Source organism: Bos indicus x Bos taurus, chromosome 23 (assembly GCF_003369695.1).
Source record: "Bos indicus x Bos taurus breed Angus x Brahman F1 hybrid chromosome 23, Bos_hybrid_MaternalHap_v2.0, whole genome shotgun sequence".
Classification (NCBI taxonomy): Eukaryota; Metazoa; Chordata; class Mammalia; order Artiodactyla; family Bovidae; genus Bos; species Bos indicus x Bos taurus.
The window spans coordinates 5208373-5226905 of NC_040098.1; the positions used below are offsets into that span (position 1 = coordinate 5208373).

The window sequence follows — 18533 nt, forward strand, 5'->3', positions numbered from 1 at the left end:
TGCGTATCTCTCAGTTGCATTTACATATTTATTTGCATGTGTATCTGTATATATATTATTTGTGTGCATATGTATTTTTTCTGTATATTTGTATAAACATATTCATTTGTGTACACATTTGTATATGATTGGAAGTATGATGTGCATACTATTTTATAACTAGTTACTTTTTACATAACATTCCGAATCTGTTTCTATCTATTAAATATGAATGGCTGAATTTTTTAAGTAGGTTGATACGGATTGTGGCATCACTTAGACATAGCCCAAGACACTGAGAGTTAAGTGGTTTGTCCACTGTAGATAAGTCTTGTTTGTGTTGCTGTGCTGTGCTTTGTTGCTCAGTCGTGTCTGACTCTTTGCGACAGCATGCACTATAGCCCACCAGGCTCCTCTGTCCATGGGATTCTCCAGGCAAGAATACTGGAGTGGGTATCCTATCCCTTCTCCAGGGGATCTTCCTAACCCAGGAATCGAACTGCAGTCTCTTGCATTGCAGGCAAATTCTTTACTAACTGAGCTACCAAGGAAAACCAAATCTTGTTTACTTAATATTATTTAAAAATACCATCTAGATAAAAATGTCTAACTTGAAAACAAGTATGACTTCTTAGCTAGAGAGAATGTTTTGAGTATTAATCATTTATTACCTGAAGTGACCATAATAAATTTTGCTAAATATGAATTGTAATATTCATTTAGATGGAATTTTTTGATAAGTTTTAATCATCACAACTAAAAGATTTCAGATTTTAGATTGGTTATCTGAGAGAATTGAATACTGGTCTTTTGTGCGTGTTTCCCCATCCATTTTCAGGTGATAGTTTATGACCCACTTCAAACCTCGCTTGAAATTAAGAAAGAAACACAATTTAAGAAATAAAAGGGTAAATTCAAAATAAACCTGTTTGGCTTGGAATTTGACTTCAGTCCTTTATAACCGGTTATTGTGAACAATTTTTAGATTGCATTTAGGAAGATTAATTACTGATAAAGTAGCCATGTTATTTAGGATGTTTTGACCCAAAGGAAAAATACCTGCAGTATGCTTCTCAAACAATTTACCTTGCAAGGCAGCATGGTATGACCTACCTACCAGCCATACCTATATGATATACCTACCAATATATCTTTTGAAATATATTTATACAACTTTATTTAACTTGGAATATTTTACATTGAAATGATTTGATCTGCAAGAGATACCTTGTGGAAATCAGAGTTCCATGACACTGACCTCTCTAAGCCCAGAGGACCTTCCGCCTGCTCAGGTTGCCCCCGGGGCCTCTAAGGGGCTGTCCACTCTGGGGGCAGGCCCCCAGGGCCTCCTGATGTATCCTGATCTTCATCAGTGGTCCATTAGGCATCTTGAAGTGATACCAGTTTTTATGCAAGTATGTTCCTGCAGCAAACTTTTAGCACACGCTTTGTCTTATCTGTGAAAGCCTCTGATTCTCAGTATTTTCAAGTTTCATGTGTTCCTCATTTTCGTTCTCTCTTAGTCATCATCTCACCCCTTTGCCACCTACCACTTTAAGTGAAATTGCAGTTTTCCACTGATCTTCAAGTTGGCGTGCTTTCTTAATCTGCTTTCCATTTTCTTCAGAAAAGCTGGCAGGAGGACAGGAACACACACACACTCTTCCATCTTTTTAGGGCTCTTTCCCCTGGAGGTGGTTCCTTACTCACATCAGGGACCTGTATGTGAAAAACAGAATCCATAGCAACACCCTGAGGTTTTCTTCCCTTGGAGAACTTCTGGCCTGGAAAATTGATAGGTTTTTAATTAGTCCAACAGAATCAGAACTAAAACAGATGAAGCGATTTTACTATACATCCAGCTGAGATATATTGGTCGTTTTTGTTAGATGTTCTCTGGAACACTTTACAGATTTCCATCAGGCAGACTTATCTGTACAGGAGAATCTAGTCTTCCCAATAGTGAGAAATTGGGTTCTGGGAGCTGAGAGTTAAGTCATGAAACTGAAAGAGGAGAAATTCACATGTGGATGGGTGAGTAAATGCTGATTCTAAGATAAAGTCAGTCATCTGCTTCAAGTTTTCTGAACTTCCAATGAATATGACAACCCTTTTGTAAAACCAGGTTAATTTAACTATGATAGCCCATACTTGGGCTTCCCTGGTAGCTCATCTACTAAAGAATCTTTCTGCAATGTAGGAGACCTCGGTTTAATTCCTGGTTCAGGAAGATCCTCTGGAGAAGGGATAGGCTATTCACTCCAGTATTCTTGGGCTTCCCTGGTGGCTCAGATGGTAAAGAATCTGCCTGCAGGGTGGGAGATCTGGGTTCGATCCCTGGGGTGGGAGTATTCCCTTGAGGAGGGCATGGCAAACCACTCCAGTATTCTTGCCTGAAGAATCCCCATGGACAGAGGAGCCTGGTGGGCTGCAAGTCATTGGGATGGCAGAGTCAGACACGACTGAGCAACTAAGCACAGCACAGCCCATACTTGGACTCTTCACTAAGCATAGAGAAATATATCTGTTAAGCATAGAGAAGTCCCTGAATGAGGCTGGCTTATTCATTCTGTCTCCCTACTGCAAAGGGAGTGACTAAATTAATGATGCTCTGGGAATGATTTTTATATGGAAGCACCTCACAGTGAAGGTTAGTTCAGTTCTCCTTTGGAATTTCAGTGTCTAGAGTAGTGCTTAATAGTAATATTTTTTATTTAATGAATTATAAAATGATTGAAAAAGTAAGATTCATCTGTCCCCCAATTAACCCATGTGGAATGCATTTGTTCTATATGAAAGATCCAGGCAATCTCCGGTTTAAAAATAAATCCCTTCCAAAAGACTTGTCCATGCAATGGCAGCTTCTTCCTCCACTTCGTAGCTAAAGGGACATTTGTGGGGACAAACTCCCCACATTTGGTCTAATCTTTAGAATCTGCATGTCAGTGCAGGAGATGCAAGAGAAGTGGATCCGATCACTGAGTCGGGAAGATATCCTAGAGAAGGAAATGGCAACCTACTCCAGGATTCTTGCCTGGAAAATTCCATGGACAAGAAGCCTGGTGGGCTCGTCTGTGGGTTCCCAAAGAGTCGGACACAACTGAGCACACACACATACAGAGTGAAAATGTGGAAAAAAAGCAATTTTTTTTCAACTTTTTTTAAGGAAGAAGCAATTTCTTAATAACTTATTTTCTCTGAAATACCATTCTTTCTACAAGTTTATTGGTGCCCTTTGTTTTACCCTGATAATTCTACTGAGTAGCGTTTCCTTTGGGTTATCAAGGTAACCTCAGGCTAAAATACAAAAGCCTTTGGGAAATTTCAGGAACCACTGGGCGTTCACATATTTATGCTAATTTCCCCAAACTAAGTGGATTCCTTCTAGCTTAAGAGAATTAGTATTTGAGTTTTGAGGGAGAGAAGAGGTTGGTTTTGGTGAAAACCAAAGGAATTGGTCTTAGGTCAGATACTTCTGTGGAGGGCAGTGGGTAGTCTCAAGGCACAGGGGTTTTGAGAAGAGAGCTTTAAAACACGGGATGCAGGCCTAAGCGACCTTTGTTTTAGAGGAATAACTTAAAAGAATTAGCTTACTTTTGCAAGCACAATTGTTTCTCACTTTGTTCGTATTTGCACACTTGCAAGGCCATGTGCAGGGATGTTTCAACTTAGTCCATGATATTCCCATCCCTGGCAGCAACTCAGAAATTCTATGGCACAAAATCAATTCATCATAAGTAAGAATTGCTTTTCAGCTGAATACTTATTTTTTGAAATTGCACATGTTTCAACTAAAGTACAAGAAAGTAGATTGAGAATTTAGTCACAGTTGTGTAATTATATGTCATATGTCTAATTTAATATATTTGGAAAATCGTTTCCACGTTAAGGTTGCTAGCCTTCCCTGGGTTGGTTTCTGATCAGTTTGCATTTTGATGTGGGCAGAGAGAGGGGCATTTAGGAGCTTGGTGTCTAAAGTTCAGTTAGCTGAGTTCCCGTCTCCACTGCTGCCTCGTGACCTTGGACAAGTTACCTAACCTTCTTGGGCCTCAGTTTTCTTATATATAAAGTGGGAACAGTAAAATTACCCGCTTCATGGGATTCTTATGAGGATTAAGAAATTGAATACAGGTAAATCTCACAGGGGGCTTCCCTGGTCGCTCAACTATAAAGAACCCTTTTGCCAATGCAGAGGACATACGAGATGCTGGTTCAATCCCCAGGTCTGAAAGATCCCCTGGAGAAGGAAATGGCAATCCACTCCAGTATTCTTACCTGGAAAATTCCGTGGACAGAGGAGACTGGTGGGCTACAGTCAATGGGGTCCTCAAAGAGTCAGACGTGACTTAGCAACCCAACAACAGCAAATCTTGTGGAGCAGTACTTAGCATGTAGTAAGCAATCAGTAAAGGTTGGTGTCAGCTTTTACTACAGTAGTAAAATTGAATTTTTATTCTAATTGGCCTTTTCTTCAAAAATCAGTTAGGGTTTTACTTTATTCTTCTAGTTTTTTTGGAAGCAATAACAAACCTACCTGAGGTTTTGCAAATAAACCAATAGGGCAATAGTTCAAATAACCACTAAAACCTACCAGAAATAATAGAACCTGCAGAAGAGATTATTTTCCCTCTGGGGGCCATTGACCTGTGTTGCCTTAAGAAGTCACATTGGGTTTTATCTTGTGGGTGAATTTTTCCCTTGGAAACTTAGTTTTGATTCATTTAAAATATTATCGTTAAGTATGTTTTGTACTTTTATGCAGCTTAAAAACACAACTCCTGTTTCTTCTCATGCCAAAGTTTTATTTCAGCCTCATCATCATAGAAGTTAAACCTTCTCAGATCCTTTTGATGTTGTGGATTTTGCTGATAATTAATACTGTACGAGTAAAGAGGTCATTAACGGATTTGATCTGATTGGAAATAATCAGTTCAGTTCAGTTCAGTTGCTCAGTCGTGTCCGACTCTTTGAGACCCCATGGATTGCAGCACACCAGGCCTCCCTGTCCATCACCAACTCCTGGAGTTTACTCAAACTCATGTCCATTGAGTCGGTGATGCCATCCAACCATCTCATCCTCTGTCATCCCCTTCTCCTCCTGCCTTCAATCTTTCCCAGCATCAGGGTCTTTTCCCATGAGTCAGTTCTTCACATCAGGTGGCCAAAATATTGGAGTTTCATCTTCAGCATCAGTCCTTCCAATGATCGCCTTTAGGATGGACTGGTTAGATCTCCTTGCAGTCCAAGAGACTCTCAAGAATCTTCTCCAACATGACAGCTCAAAAGCATCAATTCTTCAGTGCTCAGCTTTCTTTATAGTTTAACTCTCTCATCCATACATGACTACTGGAAAAACCATAGCTTTGACTAGACAGACCTTTGTTGAAAAAGTAATGTCTCTGCTTTTTAATATGATGTCTAGGTTGGTCATAACTTTCTTCCAAGGAGCAAGTGTCTTTTAATTTCATGGCTGAAGTCACCATCAGCAAATAGTTATTGAAATTCTCCTTGATACTCAGCATTGTCCTAAAACAGTGGAAAACATTAACCATGTTTTTAAGGGGCCTCAATCCAAATGATGAATGAAGACCAATCAAGGGATAATTTTGAGAAAACTCTCATTATAAATAAGTGATCACTGAGTGACAAGGGAGCTGCTGTAGTATTTTAGTAGAAAAGGACATCAGGAGAAAATGCAGTAACGAGGAGGGTACATTGATTGGAAACCTTGTTATATGGACTCAAATGCAAAAAGAAGAAAGTCTTCCCAGGAGAAAAAGAAAAGAAAGATGGGATTTGGTGAGAAATAGTGAGGCCAATCTGAACATGGTTAAAGAAAGATGGCAGAGAGGCCAGAAATCAGTGTGGATCCTCTCAAAATAAGAAGAAAAAACATCTGATACCCTAGAGAATGGAAACACTGCTCTCTAATGCCCGGCTGACACTGGCTATCTTTGGATTAGAATTACAGATTGTGCCTCTTCAGCAAGAAACTACATGTCCCTGCATTATTTTTCTCCCTGAGTTTACAGCTATTCCTTTTCTATCTCTTTTAAAAACGGCATGTCCCTTCTCCTCAGCCTTTCCACGTGGTCAACCTCTTGGGCAAGCATAAGGAAAAGCCCATCCCTTCTCCACTGTCTCCTTGATAGAGTTCACACAGTTCTTTCCATTTTTCCTGTTATGTTTCAGGAACAAACAGCCCTCGCCAGTAGCCTGAAGTCGAATTTCAGACCAGAGCACTTGGCTCTGTGGAAGTTCCCTTAGCAGTGGCCTTTAGTTAACATATAATCACTGGGGTACGTGTGAATAATTTCTTGCTGTAGATGTGAAGCCCTGCTGAATTGAAATCAGTTCTCTCTCTGTGTAGTTCACCAATAAATGATGGCTGAGACATGATCTTTTTCAACAAGATGCCCCTCATGGATTCTGTAATACACAAATATGATATTGTCATTATTATTATTTTTAGACACACCCTGTGTTTTGTGGGATCTTAGTTCCCTGTCCAGGGATCAAACCTGTGCCCTCAGTGGATAGAGTCCTAACCACTGGACCACAGGGAATTCCCTGATAATATTTTTTGAGGTAGTTCTTAGAATTAAATTATAAAACACACTCACTTCACAAAAAGTGTTGCTTTCATTGTTTTTCACACATGGTGACCATCTGACTGCTCAGTTCAGTTCAATCACTCAATCGTGTCTGACTCTTTGTGACCCTATGGACTGCAGCATGCCAGGCTTCCCTGTCCATCACCAACTCCTGGAAATTGCTCAAACTCATGTCCATCACGTCGGTGATACCATCCAACCATCTCATCCTCTGTCGTCTCTTTCTCCTCCTGCCTTCAGTCTTTCCCAGCATCAGGGTCTTTTCCAATCTGATTGGTCAGTATTGGCCATTGGGCAGCATGCTACAGTTTTTAGAATGTGTCTGGGCTTGTTGCCAGGCTGTATAGAATAATGTTCCTTGGAGGTCTCTGGTTTGTGAGGATAGAGTTTCTATTTTAGGTGTAACATGTATTCAAGGATGCTGGGAGCTGGACAGGTTGTTTGGCTTGGGCCTGGTTTTCATGAGGCTTCATTTTCATGGGGCTTCCCTTGTAGCTCAGCTGGTAAAGAGTCTGCCTGCAATGCAGGAGACACTGGTTTGATTCCTGGGTTAGGAAGATCTACTGGAGAAGGGATAGGCTAGCCCACTCTGTTGGGCTTCCCTGGTGGCTCAGCTGGTAAAGAATCTGCCTACATTGTGGGAGACCTGGGTTCGATCCTTGGGTCGGTAAGATCCCCTGGAGAAGGGAACAGCTACCCACTCCAGTGCTCTGGCCTGGAGAATTCCATGGACTGTGTAGTCCAGGGGGTCACAAAGAGTTGGATATGACAGAGCAAATTTCACTTTTTCTTTCACTTTTCATTTTGATGAAAATATTCAAGTTGTAGAAGTTTAATATTGTGTTAAAATGAAATTATAAATATAGGCAGAGACACACTGACTAGATTGAAAGGAACAATTGTTGTACAGCTTTAAACTTGACTCCCACATGGAAGATCACATAGCCTATGGACTTTTAAAAAAAAATACAACTTTTTTTTAGGATATAAATTATTTTTATTGAAGTATAGTTGACTTACAATGTTGTGTTAATTACTGCTATACAGAAAACTTATTCAGTTAAGCATATATATATATATGTATACACACACACACACACACACACGTGCTTTTTCATAGTCTTTTCCATTATGGTTTATTGTAGGATATTGAACATATTAATAGTTCCCTGTGCTATGCAGTAGGACCTTGTTGTGTATCCATCCTGTATATAATAGTTTGCCTCTGTTAAACCCCAATTCTGAATCTATCCGTCCCCCACCTCTCTATCCCCTTGGCAACCACAAGTCTATTTCTGTCCTTGAGTCTGTTTCTGTAGGTAAGTTCCTCAGTGTCATATTTTAGATTCAACCTACAAGTGATATCATATTAAAAATAATTATAAATTGAATTGTTATATCATAAGTCATGGATTCCTGTAGTGTAATGTCTAGAATAGAATTAAAGTTGTAGATTTCTGAGTGAAATATTAGTTGTTGAAGCCATAATTGTTGTGACATTGCACAGGTTTGTTCAGAATTCTAAACATGTTTCCTGCGATAGATACTGACATTTTACATCAGTGAAAAGTACTTCCCTTGTTATACCTGTAATGTGCTGCTGCTGCTAAGTCGCGTCAGTCATGTCTGACTCTGTGTGACCCCATAGACAGCAGTCCAACAGGCTCCTCTGTCCCTGGGATTCTCCAGGCAAGAATACTGGAGTGGGTTGCCATTTCTTTCTCCATACCTGTAATGTTCACAGAATTAAATCCCTGAAATATTTCATAATAAAAAGGCTTTACTTTGAAAAGTAACTATGATATCATTTTTCTAACCCTATTTTGAGATTTCCAGTTTTACATTTGTTTGTTTGTTTTACAAAAAGCTGCAAGTGATGGAATTGGTTTTGAACCCTGGTGGGCTCTGACTGAATCAGTAGAGTTGGTTGTTTTGGACTGAGAGCTTTTTTTTTCCTCTCTAGGGTGACCCCGGACAGCCTGGGAATCCTGGCTACCCCGGACGGCCTGGTCAAGATGGTAAGCCTGTGAGTACAGAAAGCTTGGTCATCTCCAGTACTGGGATTCTAGGGTCAATGTAACCTTATTGCACGGGGCCAAGTTCAACAGGCAGGGGAGACTTTATTCAGGACAGTTGTCATAGAGGAGAGTCAACTCCACACAGCTGAACCAGAGGGAAGGGGGCTCCTGAGTGCTGGGTGAGCTGGGGGGAAAGTGCTGGAGGCCTTTCAGAGGAGGCTGATCCAGAGATGGAGCAAACGCAGTTGTTCCTGAGTCTGGCGAGTGTCCTCCGAGTGATTGGCCCATCTGTGTTTGCTTTTGAGCAGCTGTCCAAGTCAGGCTCCTCTCCTCTGTTTTCTTAATGGTTCCATTTCAGAGGGATGGCTCCTGGATCCTGGGGAAAGACCTGGGCTGTCACATGGGCAAGAAGCTTTCTAAAAGATTTACATCTCAAAGGACCAGAGAAAGAATTTAGATGATCAGTTTTCTAAAGTAAATGCTATAAGAAAGGAGATCAGGAGTGTAGAGTTGGGAAGAAAAAAACTGAAGTTTCTTCAAGCTGAGGGCAACATTAGGGCTAGCTTGATCAAGAGAACTAGTGTATGAGTCACCTAGGTATCTTCACAAGAGCATACATCTTCACTACTTTTATTTATTTATTAAAATTTTTTTAAATTATTATTTTTTACTTTACAATATTGTATTGGTTTTGCCATACATTGACGTGAATCAGCCATGGGTGTACACGTGTTCCCCATCCTGAACCCCCCTCCCACCTCCCTCCCCGTACCATCCCTCTGGGTCATCCCAGTGCACCAGCCCCAAGCATCCTGTCTCATGCATCAAACCTGGACTGGTGATTCATTTCACATATGATAATGTACATGTTTCAATGCCATTCTCCCAAATCATCCCACCCTCTCCCTCTCCCACAGAGTCCAAAAGACTGTTCTATACATCAGTGTCTCTTTTGCTGTCTCACATACAGGGTTATTGTTACCATCTTTCTAAATTCCATATATATGCGTTAGTATACTGTATTGGTGTTTTTCTTTCTGGCTTACTTCACTCTGTATAATAGGCTCCAGTTTCATCCACCTCATTAGAACTGATTCAAATGTATTCTTTTTAATGGCTGAGTAATACTCCATTGTGTATATGTACCACAGCTTTCTTATCCATTCATCTGCTGATGGACATCTAGGTTGCTTCCATGTCCTGGCTATTATAAACAGTGCTGCGATGAACATTGGGGTACACGTGTCTCTTTCAATTCTGGTTTCCTCAGTGTGTATGCCCAGCAGTGGGATTGCTGGGTCATAAAGCAGTTATATTTCCATTTTTTAAAGGAATCTCCACACTGTTCTCCATAGTGGCTGTACTAGTTTGCATTCCCACCAACAGTGTAAGAGGGTTCCCTTTTCTCCACACCCTCTCCAGCCTTTATTGCTTGTAGACTTTTGGATCGCAGCCATTCTGATTGGTGTGAAATGGTACCTCATTGTGGGTTTGATTTGCATTTCTCTGATAATGAGTGATGTTGAGCATCTTTTCATGTGTTTGTTAGCCATCTATATGTCTTCTTTGGAGAAATGTCTTTTTAGGCCCACTTTTTTATTGGGTCATTTATTTTTCTGGAGTTGAGCTGTAGGAGTTACTTGTATTTTTCTGAGATTAGTTGTTTGTCAGTTGCTTCATTTGCTATTATTTTCTCCCATTCTGAAGGCTGTCTTTTCACCTTGCTTATAGTTTCCTTTGTTGCGCAAAGCTTTTAATTTTAACTAGCTCCCATTTGTTTATTTTTGCTTTTATTTCCAATATTCTGGGAGGTGGGTCATAGAGGATCCTGCTGTGGTTTATGTCGGACACTGTTTTGCCTATGTTTTCCTCTAGGAGTTTTATAGTTTCTGGTCTTACATTTAGATCTTTAATCCATTTTGAGTTTATTTTTGTGTATGGTGTTAGAAAGTGTTCTAGTTTCATCCTTTTACAAGTGGTTGACCAGTTTTCCCAGCACCACTTGTTAAAGAGATTGTCTTTAATCCATTGTATATTCTTGCCTCCTTTGTCAAAGATAAGGTGTCCATAGGTGCGTGGATTTATCTCTGGGCTTTCTATTTTGTTCCATTGATCTATATTTCTGTCTTTGTGCCAGTACCATACTGTCTTGATGACTGTGGCTTTGTAGTAGAGACTGACTGCCCAGTGAGTTCCTAATAGCAATGACTAGATGAGCTCAGAAATCCTATTTTTTTCCCCTTCAAGTCAAAGATAATGTTATTTTCCCAAGAATATATGCACTATAGTATCCCTATAATCTGACTTTAAAAATACCCTGTAAAGTTCATAGAGAATTTTAGGGGTATTTATGAATTAAGGAAACATAAAGCTTAACCACTTTAAAGCAACTGAGGCAAATGCTTACAGGTAAAGCATCTGTCAGGATGTTTATCACAGTAAACAAACATGATATATTAGGTCTTGAATGTTAAATAATTTTGCCAAAAGAGTATCTCCTGGGAGACTTTATCATGAAATATTAACTTAGCATGAAGCCTGGGAAGGTTTATACTGTGAGTCAATAATTTTCAAGGCATGAAAGAAGCACAAGACTCATGTTAAACCACCAACACTCCAACCATCAGGACTGAGGAGCTCGTTCAGTCCCTGACAGAGGTTTGCTAGCAAATTTCATACAAAAGATAAAGCCAGCTTTGGAAGCAGCAATGTACTGGTGCCTTTCACGTTTGTGTTGCCTGGGAAAGGGGTTAACATTCAGGGGAGCCCCTATAGAGGGACGTCAAGGGAAGGCGTCTGCAGAGGTGAGGAGGCAGTGGTCAGCTTGGAGCCCAGGAGCTGTTGGACGGGGGTCGGTGCTGTGAACTGACCGCCCACCCCACTAGGACTCACTCCCAGTGTGACGAAGATCGGTGGGGGCTGCAGAAAGCGAGTGATGCGGTTTGACTCACGATTCAGAAAGATAAACATGAACATTCTGTGGAGAGATCATATGAGTGTCAACTGAAAAAAAGTCATAACCTAAAGCTTTATTCAGAGGACTTTCTGAGGACTTCAAGCCTGGGAGGTGTCTTCTCAGACAGTGTGAGGGACTGCTCTGAAGAGGAAAAGGAGAGGCCAGAATATAGAGGGTTTATTTAAAAAAAGGTCAGGTCGTCCAGACATCAAAAGATTACCGGACATCTCAGCTCAGGAATTCAGTGGGTTTCTGTGTTTGGGAAAAGCCTGAGGCTGGCTCCCTGAGATGGTTCTCTTGACCTGCACCTCAGCTGTCTGGAGCCAGTGTCCTGTGCCTCCTCATCCCGCGGCTCCTCAGGGGGGCTGCAGTGGGGCTGCAGTGGCTGCCGGCTTGATGGTGGGCATGCTGTTTCCACGTGAGTCCCTCAGGGCTCACTGTCCGGGCAGCTGGAAAGCGGTGGCTGCAGCATTCTTTGTTTGCTGATACGGCAGGTAGCGTTTTCCAGGCACATTCATATTCTGTGCCTAGGCTGTCGAATTTGCTTTTCATAATTTTTATTTTGCTATGCTGGGTCTTCACTGCAGCATGTGGGCTCTGAGCTGCGATGCTCGTGCTTCCTTGTGGGGTGCAGGAATGTCCCTCGCTGTGGTACGTGGGCCCAGGAGTCCTGGCGCACAGACTCGCCAGCTGCGGTGCACGGACCTGCTGGCTGCGGCGCATGGGCTTGGTTCCCCCGCAGCATTCAGTTTTCAGTCACGTGAGTGGGAGTGGGAAACCATGGAGGAGGTTCTTTCAGGATTGTGAGGGCGGCCTGGATTAAGGGCCATGTGCCGATGAGCGAGGGCATCGGAGAATGAGACGACCGGATGGCATCACTGATGTGATGAACATGAACTCGGGCAAACTCTGGGGGGTATTGGAATGGTGAGGACAGGGAGGCCTGGCGTGCTACAGTGCACGGAGTGGCAAAGAGTCAGACACGATGGGGAAACTGAACAACAGCAGCACTTTAGAAGGGGGACGTGGTCAGTCAGAGTCGGGAGTATTTTTAAGGTGAAACTGAGCAGACTCATTGTCAAGATAGACGTGAGGCAGGAAAGAGCGCCGGAAGCTTCACAGTTTAGTTTGAGCAGCGCGGTGAGTTTGGGGGCCTTTTTCTGGGCTGGCTGACGGAATCTCAGGACTCTTGAATCAGAGGGAAGTTGGAGAGTGAAAGCACACAGGCTCTGTAGCATGTTGGATATATCTGCACCCACCAGCGCTGATGAGATGATTCAGGGAGAAAGTTCAGATAATTGGAGAAGAGAAGGGGGCAGGAGGCTGCGCTTAGGGCTCTGTTCCAGAGGAAAAGAGGAGGAGGATCCAGCCAAGGAAACTGGGAAAAAAATGGTCAGGGAAGCAGGAGGATCACAGGGAGACGGTGAATGAGGAGGACCGCATGGAGACGGTGTCCTCCCAGAAGTCAAGTGAAGACTGAGTTTGAAGAAGGAGGCAACCCGTTGTGTCATTCCTGCCTTGAGGGTGATAAAAATGAAGTTTGTGCGTAGTCTGCTGAATTTGCTTTTTATTTATTTTTTTAAAATGTGGCTGTGTTGGGTCTTCACTGCAGCGTGCGGGCCCTCAGCTGCGGTGTGCTTGCTTCTCTTGCTGCGGTGCAAGAACTTCTCTCGCTGTGGTGCAAGGCCTCAGTGGTTGTGGCACACGGACTCTCTAGGTGTGGCACGTGGGCTTAATTGCCCTGTAGCATGTGGGATCTTAGTTCCCTGACCAGGGATTGAGCCTGAATCCCTCACTTTGAAAGGTGGATTCTTAACCACTGGACTGCCGGGGAGGTCCCTGGATTTGCTGGATAAGTGTCATTGAGGACCTTGATAAATGAGATTTCAGGGAGAAACTGAATAGAAAACTGGATTTGAGAGAGGTAAATCAGGAGGTCAAATGGTAACAGGGATACAGATGCTTCTGAGGGGTGTAACAGGGAAGAAAGACCTGGGATGAAGGGGTTTTGACACAATAGATGTTAGAGCATGTTTCTATCATGATGAAAATGAGGCATAAGGGGGGAAATGTGGTGATTTGGGAGATAAGGGGTATTTGCAGGAAGAAAAGACTTGAGTAGGTAAGGGCACTGGTTCCACTCACAAGAGGGAGAGTGTAGCCTGGATAAGAGTCTAGGCAGTTAAATATTTACATGGGCGCAGAGAGCCAAGCCACTCAGTATAGCAATAGCTGGGTGTGAGGATGAAATGTTTATCATCAGAGCACTTCTATTTGAGTTGAATGAAATGAATAGATTTCAATCCTAACATCTCCCCGTTTTCCTGTATCCACTCCTGTTAGGTACTTGTCATTTCTCTTATAACCCACCCCTTCCTGAGGATAACTGCATGTGTTGTGTGACCTCAGTGCACTCCCTCACCCCCACTTGGAGGGGGGCGCTCCACTCTGATCACACAAGGGAAGGTGGGCTTTATGAAGCTGAGCCGTCCGCCTGGAGACCCCTTCCATGGGACACACTCTTCCTGTTGCTGGCAGGGGCAGTGCTGTCCCGGCTCCAAAGCAGAGACATTTCACCTGCAGACCCTTCCCAGTGATGCGGAGCTCCCCAGACAGGACTGCCAAATTATTCGGGCTTTTGTCTTTTTAGTGGTTACAAAGTCCTTGGAAGTATTGAGAGGTGAGTGCATTCCACAGGTTATCAGTTCTAGTTTGCTCTTTTTACCACTGGAAATTAGCTACAATTAGACTTCCTAGTTGGCAATAGTGGTAAAGAACTGCCTGCCAATGCAGGAGACCCAAGAGAGGCAGGTTCCATCCCTCGGTCAGGAAGATCCCCTGGACGAAGAAATGGCAATCCACTCCAGTATTCTTGCCTGGGAAATCCCATGGACAAAGGAGCCTGGTAGGCTACAGTCCATGGGATCACAAAAAGTCAGACACGACAGAAGTGACTTAACGTGCACCCAGCCTGATACAATAACTTTGGATGTTATACGTGTGACTCTCATTTAAACTATACTAGGCTTATTGTCTCATCTCATTTAGTACATGGATATTTGTGTTGTGTGTGTGTGTGTATGTGTGTGTGTATGTTGTGTGTATAGCTGTAGCTCTGTAGTGTCTGACATTAAATGTTAGACACTATCAGGTAGTATCTGCTGTAAGAGAAAGAACAAACTTACTGTAACAAACAGAATAATGTCCACATCCTAAACTCCAAGCCCTGTGAATGTGGCAACTTACATGGCAAAAGAGACTTTGAGATGAAGACATTTTCTTGACTAATCTGAGTGGCCCAGTGTCATCACAGTGGTTCTTATGAGAGGGAGGCAAGAGCATCAGTCAGAGGAGGAGATGCTGTGGGTGATAGAAGCAGGGATCAGAGGGAAGCTGCCCTGAGCCAAGGGACGCAGGCAGCTTCTACCAGCTGGGCAAGCGAAGGGACAGAGCCTCCCCTGGTGCCTCTGGAAGGAATGCAGCCCCAATGACACCAAGAATTTAGCTCCCTAAGACCCATTATGGATTTCTGACCTCTGGAACCAGGAGTGTGTGTGTGTGTGTGTTAAGGCACTCTGTTTGGGGGGATTTGTTACAGCAGCCATGGGAACTGATACACTACCCACAATTCTGTTTACCCAAAGGGATACCATTTTCTCTTTTTTTTTAATTTTATTTTATTTTTCAACTTTACAATATTGTATTGGTTTTGCCATATATTAAAATGAATCTGCTACAGGTATACACGTGTTCCCCATCCTGAACTCTCCTCCCTCCTCCCTCCCCATACCATCCCTCTGGGTCGTCCCAGTGCACTAGCCCCAAGCATCCAGTATTGTGCATCGACCTTGGACTGGCGACTTGTTTCATATATGATATTATACATATTTCAATGCCATTCTCCCAAATAATCCCATCCTCTCCCTCTCCCACAGAGTCGAAAAGACTGTTCTATACATCAGTGTCTCTTTTGCTGTCTTGTATACAGGGTTATTGTTACCATCTTTCTAAATCCATATATATGTGTTAGTATACTGTATTGGTGTTTTTCTTTCTGGCTTACTTCACTCTGTATAATAGGCTCCAGTTTCATCCACCTCATTAGAACTGATTCAAATGTATTCTTTTTAATGGCTGAGTAATACTCCATTGTGTATATGTACCACAGCTTTCTTATCCATTCATCTGCTGATGGACATCTAGGTTGCTTCCATGTCCTGGCTATTATAAACAGTGCTGTGATGAACATTGGGGTACACGTGTCTCTTTCAATTCTGGTTTCCTCAGTGTGTATGCCCAATAGTGGGATTGCTGGATCATAAGGCAGTTCTATTTCCAGTTTTTTAAGGAATCTCCACACTGTTCTCCATAGTGGCTGTACTAGTTTGCATTCCCACCAACAGTGTAGGAGGGTTCCCTTTTCTCCACACCCTCTCCAGCCTTTATTGCTTGTAGACTTTTGGATCGCAGCCATTCTGACTGGCGTGAAATGGTACCTCATAGTGGTTTTGATTTGCATTTCTCTGATAATGAGTGATGTTGAGCATCTTTTCATGTGTTTGTTAGCCATCTGTATGTCTTCTTCGGAGAAATGTCTATTTAGTTCTTTGGCCCATTTTTTGATTGGGTCATTTATTTTTCTGGAGTTGAGCTGTAGGAGTTGCTTGTATATTTTTGAGATTAGTTGTTTGTCAGTTGCTTCATTTGCTATTATTTTCTCCCATTCTGAAGGCTGTCTTTTCTCCTTGCTTATAGTTTCCTTTGTTGTGCAGAAGCTTTTAAGTTTAATTAGGTCCCATTTGTTTATTTTTGCTTTTATTTCCAATATTCTTGGAGGTGGGTCATAGAGGATCCTGCTGTGATGTATGTCGGAGAGAGTTTTGCCTATGTTCTCCTCTAGGAGTTTTATAGTTTCTGGTCTTACGTTTAGATCTTTAATCCATTTTGGGTTTATTTTTGTGTATGGTGTTAGAAAGTGCTCTAGTTTCATTCTTTTACAAGTGGTTGACCAGTTTTCCCAGCACCACTTGTTAAAGAGATTGTCTTTAATCCATTGTATATTCTTGCTTCCTTTGTCAAAGATAAGGTGTCCATATGTGCATGGACTTATCTCTGGGCTTTCTATTTTGTTCCATTGATCTATATTTCTGTCTTTGTGCCAGTACCATACTGTCTTGATGACTGTGGCTTTGTAGTAGAGCCTGAAGTCAGGCAGGTTGATTCCTCCAGTTCCATTCTTCTTTCTCAAGATAGCTTTGGCTATTCGAGGTTTTTTGTATTTCCATACAAATTGTGAAATTATTTGTTCTAGCTCTGTGAAGAATACCGTTGGTAGCTTGATAGGGATCGCATGGAATCTATAAATTGCTTTGGGTAGTATACTCATTTTCACTATATTGATTCTTCCAATCCATGAACATGGTATATTTCTCCATCTATTAGTGTCCTCTTTGATTTCTTTCACCAGTGTTTTATAGTTTTCTATATATAGGTCTTTAGTTTCTTTAGGTAGATATATTCCTAAGTATTTTATTCTTTTCATTGCAATGGTGAATGGAATTGTTTCCTTAATTTCTCTTCTATTTTCTCATTATTAGTGTATAGGCATGCAAGGGATTTCTGTGTTGATTTTATATCCTGCAACTTTACTATATTCATTGATTAGTTCTAGTAATTTTCTGGTGGAGTTTTTAGGGTTTTCTATGTAGAGGATCATGTCATCTGCAAAATTTAGAGAAGAGCTAACACCTATCCTACTCAAACTCTTCCAGAAAATTGAAGAGGAAGGTAAACTTCCAAACTCATTCTATGAGGCCACCATCACCCTAATACCAAAACCTGACAAAGATGCCACAAAAAAGGAAAACTACAGGCCAATATCACTGATGAACATAGATGCAAAAATCCTTAACAAAATTCTAGCAATCAGAATCCAACAACACATTAAAAAGATCATACACCATGACTAAGTGGGCTTTATCCCAGGGATGCAAGGATTCTTCAATATTCTTAAATCAATCAATGTAATACACCACATTAACAAATTGAAAAATAAAAGCCATATGATTATCTCAATAGATGCAGAGAAAGCCTTTGACAAAATACAACATCCATTTTCTCTTAAATATCTTCCCTCCCCCTGTCTTTTCCCCTCTTATAGGAGATAGGAGGTTGGGTGGCCAGGCAGTAGGAGAAAGTGAGCCTGGGGCCAGAGCAGCTGAGGGTCATTAGTGCGTGTCCAGGGCCAGCGGTGGAGTGGGGTGTGGTGGGTGGGGCTCTGGCTGGTGGCTGAAGCCATCTGGCCAAGGAAACTTGGATGGAACAAATCGAAGGGAATTCTGCTTTGTTTGGATTTGGTTCTGTGCAACCCCCCTCAATCAGCAATTTAAATCTTTTTCACATTATAACGAGGCCAAGTCAACTGAAGCTTTAAATAGGAAATTATTCCACTCTGGAGAAACACTAATTTTCATCAGGAAAATGCCTTCGACCCAAATTAAAGAGCTGCCTTCAAATCCTTCCACCGCTTTCTCATTTCTCTATCAGTTAAATGACTTCTCTCAGCACAGTGTCTGAATGTATTACTATTTTACTGTTTCAACACTATCAAAAGAGAGGCAGAGGAAATATTTATGTATCCTCTTAGGTACTTAAGAGTAGGACAACTATTAAAGGCTGGAATGCTATGAACATTGGAGTTTTTTAAAAGCAGGCCATTTTGGGGAAACATGAGGCTACTTTATGATCTTGTAGAAGTTTTTTTTTTATGGTGTTTGTTTCTGTCTTTTTTTCCCTGTCATCATTAATTCCTCTTCATGAAGGAAAGTACTTCCCTGAACCCAAAGCCCTGGCTGCTGGTTGGGAAGATCTGGGGCCGTTTTGCTCTCTGCTTTTGAAAGTTGTTTTGCTTCCTTGGGTCTCAGCTTTTCTGTCTGGAAAATAAGAAAGTGGTGCCCAGTGAGGCCC

General features: G+C 41.9%; 1 protein-coding gene across 2 annotated transcripts in view; it reads left to right on the top strand.

Annotated features, from left to right (window-relative positions):
- The window catches only part of COL21A1 (collagen type XXI alpha 1 chain), a 233946-nt gene that overhangs the window by 112227 nt on the left and 103186 nt on the right, over positions 1-18533 (top strand). The window contains exon 10 of one of the 2 annotated variants that reach the window (XM_027524052.1): positions 8557-8619. In XM_027524052.1, the coding sequence (XP_027379853.1) occupies positions 8557-8619 (63 nt within the window). The remainder of the gene's footprint in view (positions 1-8556; positions 8620-18533) is intronic. The other variant, XM_027524053.1, reaches the window with a different exon arrangement.